This window comes from Arvicola amphibius, chromosome 15 (genome assembly GCF_903992535.2).
Source record: "Arvicola amphibius chromosome 15, mArvAmp1.2, whole genome shotgun sequence".
Classification (NCBI taxonomy): Eukaryota; Metazoa; Chordata; class Mammalia; order Rodentia; family Cricetidae; genus Arvicola; species Arvicola amphibius.
In genome coordinates this window covers 46,975,407-46,982,379 of record NC_052061.1, presented here as the reverse complement: position 1 = coordinate 46,982,379, position 6,973 = coordinate 46,975,407, and the positions used below count along the sequence as shown (strand labels likewise).

The following is a 6,973-nucleotide window of genomic DNA, read 5'->3' as shown; positions in this document are numbered from 1 at the left end:
CGACTTTCCCCCAGGGATGAAAATACTACAGATTTCTTTAAATGTTTGATTATTTCTTAAAACCAAGAAATGACATTGAGGGGGACAGAAAGTTCATCTTCAAAAATTAGAGGCAGGAAAAAAAAAAGTTACCCCTACCCAGATTTTACTGCAGCGTGAAATGAAGAGCAGAAAAAGAGAGGGGGAAGATGAAGTGGGGGGGTGTGAGATTCACCTAGACTTAAAGTTTTGTTTTGTCCAGAGAGCCGCTGCTCCAGGGACGGGCAATGTCTATTACCCCCAACAAAGTAGCCATTCGAGTTTATTTCTAGCGACAAGAGTTTTAGAGGCCATGTACAAATGTTATACATTTTTATTTTTGTTCTTTTTGTAGGAAAAAAATACACAAAAAGCATACCCTCGGATTATCCTTTTATACAGTGCAGAAGGAGGTTTAAAATGTGTGTCATAGACGGCGCACCTCTGCAGCCGAAATACTAAAAAGGGGGACAGTCCTTCATTTTATATATATTTATATAAAACATATGGGGATTTGTTTTTACACGGATTGGTCTTTGTTTCAAATTTACAATGGGTATCAAATAAAAAAAAAAACAACTCTACACGGCAAATATTGCCAACCAAGTCACACCATTAATACCGGGAGGGCAGAGCTACGTGGTGTTTTGATTAGGAAAAGAAAGCAGAATAAATAACAGGCTGAGCCTGTCTCCGGTGTCAGGGATCCTGAACTACACCACCTGATCGGTGTCAGGGAGCCTGAACTACACCACCTGATCGAGCCTCCGTATCCCCGCAGCTTTCCGTGTTGTTCGTTTCCTTTCCGAGATACAGTAGAGACTGGAAGACAGAAAAACACCTACTGAAGAAGTCACAATGCAACTCCAAAACAAAGTGAGGAAGAAGAAAATGGAAGGGGCCAGAGGCTGGGGCAGCTCCTCAGCCAGTTTTCTTTTTTAAAAGACAAACAGAGGCGCCAGGTATCCGAGTTGTATCCGCGAAGATCCACCTGTGATTGGTGGAGGAGACCCCAGGTCGGGAGAGGGAGATGCCCGCCTGATCCTTTTCTCCTCCCCAGAAGGGGGGGAAAAAGATGGCTGAAGTTGGGGGGGGGGAGAAACTGTGCATTTCAAGACATTCTTTCAAAAAGTTAAAAATTAAAAGATAAATACTCAATCAAAAATAAAAGTATTTGATAATGACCGGTCTCACGTGTTCCTGCTTCTAAAAACTGTCCCTTGGTGTGGGAGGGGTGGAGAGACCTCGGCAGAACTCTTTCCTTGTAGCTAGCTGCTTTCCCCCCAACACACAGCACCTTCGTGGCTGCTTTCAATGGGGTTGAAAACAAGTATCTATTTTACTGTCAGCAGCAGTCCGATCTGGCGTCCCATGGCCACGGTTTTTTGTTTTTGTTTTTTAGAAATTAGTGAGGGAGCAGCTGGGGTGGCATCTCCGACCACACTGCCAGGTTTGTGTTGGGGTTTCTTTCCAAATAATCCGTTAAGGGAAGGGGACCGGTCCTTTTCTCTTGCTGACGGTTATACCTCCAGAGTAAAGCAGTTTGTGGGGGTGGGCTCCTGGTCCCTGGGCCGGCCAGGCTGGGCTGGAGGGCCCGCGGCCTCAGCTTCACATCACACACGGTTTGATATCTTGGTAGGTGACCTGCTGATGGTAATAGGATCCTCCACCAGTTGAGTGCATAGAGGAAGACGCCATGGCGTTGAAAGAGAAGACAAACTCCTTTCTGTCACACATGCTGGGTGACTGTGAGTGATACCGAGGGATGCCTGTCGGGTGAGGGCACAGCAAGAGTGGGGGGCAAAATGTTAGTTTCCGAGGCGAGAAGCCCTGTGATGACCAGGCACACCTCCGCCTGGCCCTAGCATTTTCTGGCACAACCGCACCCCCCCCCCCCCATGCGGAAGGAACTGGGGAAGGGGAATGGTCCCTCCTAGTGCATCCCATACTAGATCACTGGCTAGAAGTCCTGCTTGGGTAGCTCCAATGCCTGGGGCCTCTCCAGCCGGAACACACAGCCTGCCAGAGGGCTTCTTTAAGCCGCAGAGGAAGGCAGAGGAAGGCAGAGAAAGCAGCTATGGCTCCTCATGCCCCAGAACCTAGGAGACTGAGATTTCTGCAGTTGTCAACTTCCACTCTGGTGAAGACAGAGGCCCAACGTGGGGTCAACAAGCTTGAGAGCTTCAACCCAGAATGGTCTCCCTGAAGGACTGGCAGTGCCCAGGATGGGTGGAAAGAGGATTTTAACTTGGCATAAGTTGGGGGGTCAGAGGTGGCCCACTAGGTCTAGCCTAGTGTTCTGCTTCCTAGGGGTTCTGATAGCTAATTTCTGAATACCCCTCTAACCATTTCCCCTTCCAGAACAAGGCCCGGTAAGAAGAAAGCTACCCAGCAAGGGCTAAGAGTAAAATGAGCTGTTGGCTATTTTCTTTCTCAGTGGGGTGAGTTTGGGGTGGGCACTGAAGGTCCTTGAAACCTGGATCCCGAAAGACAAAAAGCTTTGGGGTCTATAACTCAGACCCCCAACTCCAGGCCCCATCACCGCATGGGCTAGCTTCTGTCAGCACAAAATGCCCCTGGAGCAGAAGGCCAGGTTTCCTGAAGAGCTGGGCTGAGCCTCTCAGTGTTGGGCCCAGGCCGCTTTGGGCCTAACTCTTGCTTTGGGCCTAACTCAGTTCTTGCCTAAAACAGACTCCTTGCTTCGGGACTATCAGAAAGGTGGGCCTACTGGCCAAGGTTAGGCCCCTGATTAGATACAGAGGGCCTTTGCTAGATATGAAGGAACCCACATACCCCAATGGACTTAGAATGCTCGGTTCTGAATCTTTTGGATGAGACTGGGGCCTACCTGATCAGGCCTGGGGCAGCCAGCAAAGAGAAGCCAGAACAGAAACTGAACCAGCCTAAACCGGGAGGGCATCACACAGCACTCCTTCCTCAGAGAGGAATGGTACCCAAAGGCACCAAAGGTTGCTGCCTCCCCTCAGGGTTGGGGCTAAAGCCCTGCGAAGAGGACTGATTAATAGGCTGTCAGGGGTCTGGGACCCCTGCACTCACCTTGCAGTTCCGCTGGCCCGTTGTGACTGTTTTGGTGCAGGTATTGCTGGTCCAGGGAGTGCGTGGAGAGGCTGCCAGACAGGGGGTTGGCCGCTGGGTTACAAGGGGACAGAGGCTGTTGCTTGATGTAGGAGGCCCCGCTGTTGAGAGCTGCCGAGGCCGAGGGCGGCCAGGCTGCTGCGGAGCTGGAGTAGACGGCGTGCGGCTCCATGACCCCGCCAGCACCGGCCGGCAGCAGCGGGGAAGCAGGCACGGAGCTGTCGTGGTGCGGGTATTCTCCGGCCGCAGAACCACCGCAGCCGCCCATGTACGAGTGGCCGCCGTTTGAAGGCAGGTGTGGCACTGAGTGGCTGGGCAAAGCCATGCCGTCCACGTTGCCCGCCAAGTGGCCATTCATCATGCCCAAGCCGCCCTCCAACGCCAGACTGTTGGGCGCGCATGAGAGGCCTCCGGAGCCCTGGAAGCCGTAGGTATCGGGGAGGTGGTTGAAGCCCAGCCCGTTCACCATACTGTACACTGGCTTGAGCGCCTGGCATTTCCTTCGGAAGCCGCGCGGCCGCCGGCGGAACGAACCCTCCTCAAACATGAACTCGCTGGCCGGGTCGATGGTCCAGTAGTGGCCCTTGCCGGGCCGCCCGAGGCCCTTGGGCAGCTTGATGAAGCACTCGTTGAGCGACAGGTTGTGGCGCACGGAGTTCTTCCAGCCCTGGTAGGCGCCGCGGAAGAAGGGGAAGCGCGCCTGCAGGAACTGGTAGATCTCGCTGAGCGTCAGGCGCTTGCTGGGTGAGCTCTGGATGGCCATGACGATGAGTGCAATGTACGAATAGGGCGGCTTCTCCGGTCGCCGCACGCCGGCGTTAGTCTTCTTGGCCTTGGTGGGGCCCGCCGCCGTGGGGTCCATGGCCTGGCCGCCCGCACCGCCGCCTCCCCCTGTGCCCCCGCCGTGCGGCGGCTGCTGCTTGTCGGGCGCGGACATCGGGTGGCTGCTGCCGCCGCCGCTGCCGCCGCTGCTCTGCGCTGCCGAGCCGTGAGGAGGAGGAGGAGCAGGAGGGGAGGGAGGGGAGGGGGCTGCGCGGGGCGGCTGCACCTCTGCCGTCACTGCGGCTCCCGAGTGCGCCTCCCCCGCGCGCCCGCCCTCCCCAGGCGCGCGATTCTCCTCCTCCTCCCTGCGGGAGGCCACGCGCTTTAGGGGGCCCGGCACCGCCCCCCCCCCGGGTTGCACGCCTTTGCGCCCCCGCAGCCTACAGCGTCCGATCCCCTGCTGCTACTCAACGGGCGCGAGTCCCCAAGATCCCTCCCCGCGCGCCCCCTTGGCCCCCGCCCTACCCGGCTCAGCAGCCCGCCCCGCCTCTGCCGACCTGGACCCGGTGCGCCGGCCCCCGCCTCCTAGGCCCGGACAACTGGGCTGGACACGCTCCCGGGGCCCCGGTCTGTCCAGCACACTGGGCTGCGGCGGTGGCGGAGGCCTTGGGTCGTGACCAGCGCGAGCAGAGCAAGCGACTGGGTTCCCGGCCCTCGAGGCAGGACGGCGTAAGTTCCCGAGAGGGACCGCCTCCCCTCACTCCCCGCCCCGGGAAGCGCTGCGCCGGCGCCCGGCGCGTCCTCGGACTCGCCCAGCCGGGCTGCAGCCACTGCCCCGGCCGAGCGCGGGCGGAAAACGAAACCGCAGGCCGCTTCGCGGGCGCTTTGTCTCCGGCGCTGCAAGCGGGACCCGGCGAGTGGCTTTAGTTCCTGCAGCGCCACGAACCGCACAGGTTCCCTAGCAGGACGTCCGGTTCGCTCATTCATAAAGGCGCACACACGCGTGCATTAACGCGCGCCCGGAGCGCACACGCAGTGATGCCCCAAGCGAATCCTCAAATTACCATCTCAGACGTACAAAGTTGCACCCAGTGCGCGCCCCACTCATGTTCCCCAGGGTCCCACGGGAGCTGCCATTGCCATCGCCTTCATTCACACACACACACACACACACACACACACACACACACACACACACACGCCACTCTCAGATCAGAACGCATACAGCAACGTCTCCTCGGAGCCCCCTCCCCCACGCTCAACTCTGAAATTCGCTTAGTTGGCCCCGCGGCCCCGAGTCCCCTTTTACAAGCGCAGGTTCTGATTTCCTGAGAGATGGCAAAGTCCGGGGCAGGAAGTTTACAAGGCTCAACGTAAACACGTTCCGGGGGATCCTTTAATAATAAGAGTAGAGAAGCCTGCGGGCGCGGGGGGGAGTTGGCCTGATGCCCCTATGGGCTCGGCCTGCCGCCGCCGCGGGGCCTCCAAACACTACGCGCCAGACCGGGTTCCGGAAAGCGGGCGGCGCTGGCGGGGAGCGCGGCAGGGAGCGGCCCTGACTGCGGGGTCGCGGCCGTGGGAAGTTGGTGCGGGATGAAGCACGGCGCGTGCGAGACCAGGCTGGACTCTGCGCGCCCGAAACCAGGTGAGTGCGGGCCTCCCGCAGCACTGACGCGCACGCGGGTCCCGCTGGCAGGGAGGGTGATGAAGGACGTTTTCGCGAGTCAGTGCGAGGCACGGAGGAGCCAGGCGGCTGCGTCCTGGCGCGAGCTGCAAGGAGAGGTGTGTGCGGGTCTCCTTTAAAGCCCGCCGGCCTCAAGTTTCTTTGGATTCCTGGTTCCCCATTTTCTCCCCACCCCCCACGCCTTCAGCTTTGGTGGAAGGCGCTTTGTCGCCTTCTAGGCGCCTGGCGCGTCTGTGCGAGGGGCTGGGGGCTTGCTGATTTAGGTTGCCGCTCTGTCGCAGCCTCCTTTGGTTGGGCCGGGTTCGCAGGAGACTAAAGTCGCCTTCCCGGAACTTTCTCCAGGACGGCTTGGGAACTCTGTGGCCAAACCAGGGAAAAAGAGCGGAGGGGAACGTGAGCGCTTATATATAGTTATATGTTCGCCCTCATAGATGCCCTGTGAGAAAGGCTTCTGCTTCACACAGCCGGTCTAGCGAGCGTCCCCTCAGCACCATCCACAGAGTGGCCTGAATTTTCCCAGGGCACTTCTGTACAATTCAGGGGCCCCACCCTGGGGAGGACACACCACCGTATGTAGCCTGCATGCTACTGGACTGTGCCTTCGCCCACACATAACCACACTATCACAAGAATGGGCCTTATACGCCAGGGCACACCCCAACCCAAACCACTCTCTCCCACACTCCCAGTTTTTCTCTCCCCCTCCCTTTTTTTCTTTTCCCTCTTTTCCTTTTCTTCCCATTTTGCTCTCCACTGGTAACACCAGTCCGCGCGGTCTCTGAACTGTTTGGCAGGGAGGGAAGTTTCCAGAAGGGTGCTACATATCTGGTCTTTAGCTAGAGGTGAGCTGAGGGAGGTAGCCAACTTCCAAGCCAACACAGGCTGCATTTTGCACTGGGAGTGGGTGGGTGAGGAGTGCTCCAGGAAAATGGTAGCAGTCTTGCCTCAGTCAGGCAGGCCAAGGGGGCCTCCAAAAACAGGCACAGACTCTGCCCATAGGTGACCTCCAGCTCTGTCCCCTCCCTTCCTGAACTACCGCAGAGGAGCCTCTCTTTGGGGGCACCTTAGGCTTTGTGGTGAGGTTTCCTTTCTCAGGGAAGAAACTGAAGTCGGGGTCCCTCTTGCTCTTCAGTCCTCAGGCCTAGCCCCTCAAGCGGCCTGTGAGGGTGGGGGCTGATAGCAGTCGCTAGTCCCTGTGGCAGGAAAAAAAAAAATGGGCCCCAGCATCCTGAGGCTCACGCCAGTACTTACTTTCAGGCCAAGAGCCTGGTCCTGTAACGTAAAGGACCCCTTATGCAGTTAAACTACATTAATACCAAGAAAAGTTAGTTCTTAGACACCCCGTGCTCTTCCTAAATCTCACGCATTTGAAGAGGGAATCGGAGTTTCAGCGGTAGGGTTTGTCGATGGCCC

At 57.6% G+C, this 6,973-nt stretch overlaps 1 protein-coding gene across 1 annotated transcript; it reads right to left on the bottom strand.

Moving 5' to 3' along the window:
• Positions 1–334: 334 nt before the first annotated feature.
• Foxf1 (forkhead box F1) lies at positions 335–4,051 on the bottom strand. The gene is made up of 2 exons (XM_038313008.1): positions 3,076–4,051; positions 335–1,787 (listed from the first exon to the last, which is right to left on the bottom strand). Exons 1-2 carry the CDS (start codon positions 4,049–4,051, stop codon positions 1,627–1,629), a joined length of 1,137 nt encoding a protein of 378 aa, XP_038168936.1. The 3' UTR covers positions 335–1,626.
• Between the last annotated feature and the right edge of the window lie 2,922 nt (positions 4,052–6,973).

Excerpts from the sequence above, each read along its gene's own strand:
- Foxf1 (XM_038313008.1), bottom strand. The coding sequence starts at position 4,051 with ATGTCCGCGCCCGACAAGCAGCAGCCGCCGCACGGCGGGGGCACAGGG. Across the intron at positions 1,788-3,075 it reads CGGGCCAGCGGAACTGCAAG|GCATCCCTCGGTATCACTCA; the intron begins GTGAGTGCAGGG and ends CTCACCCGACAG.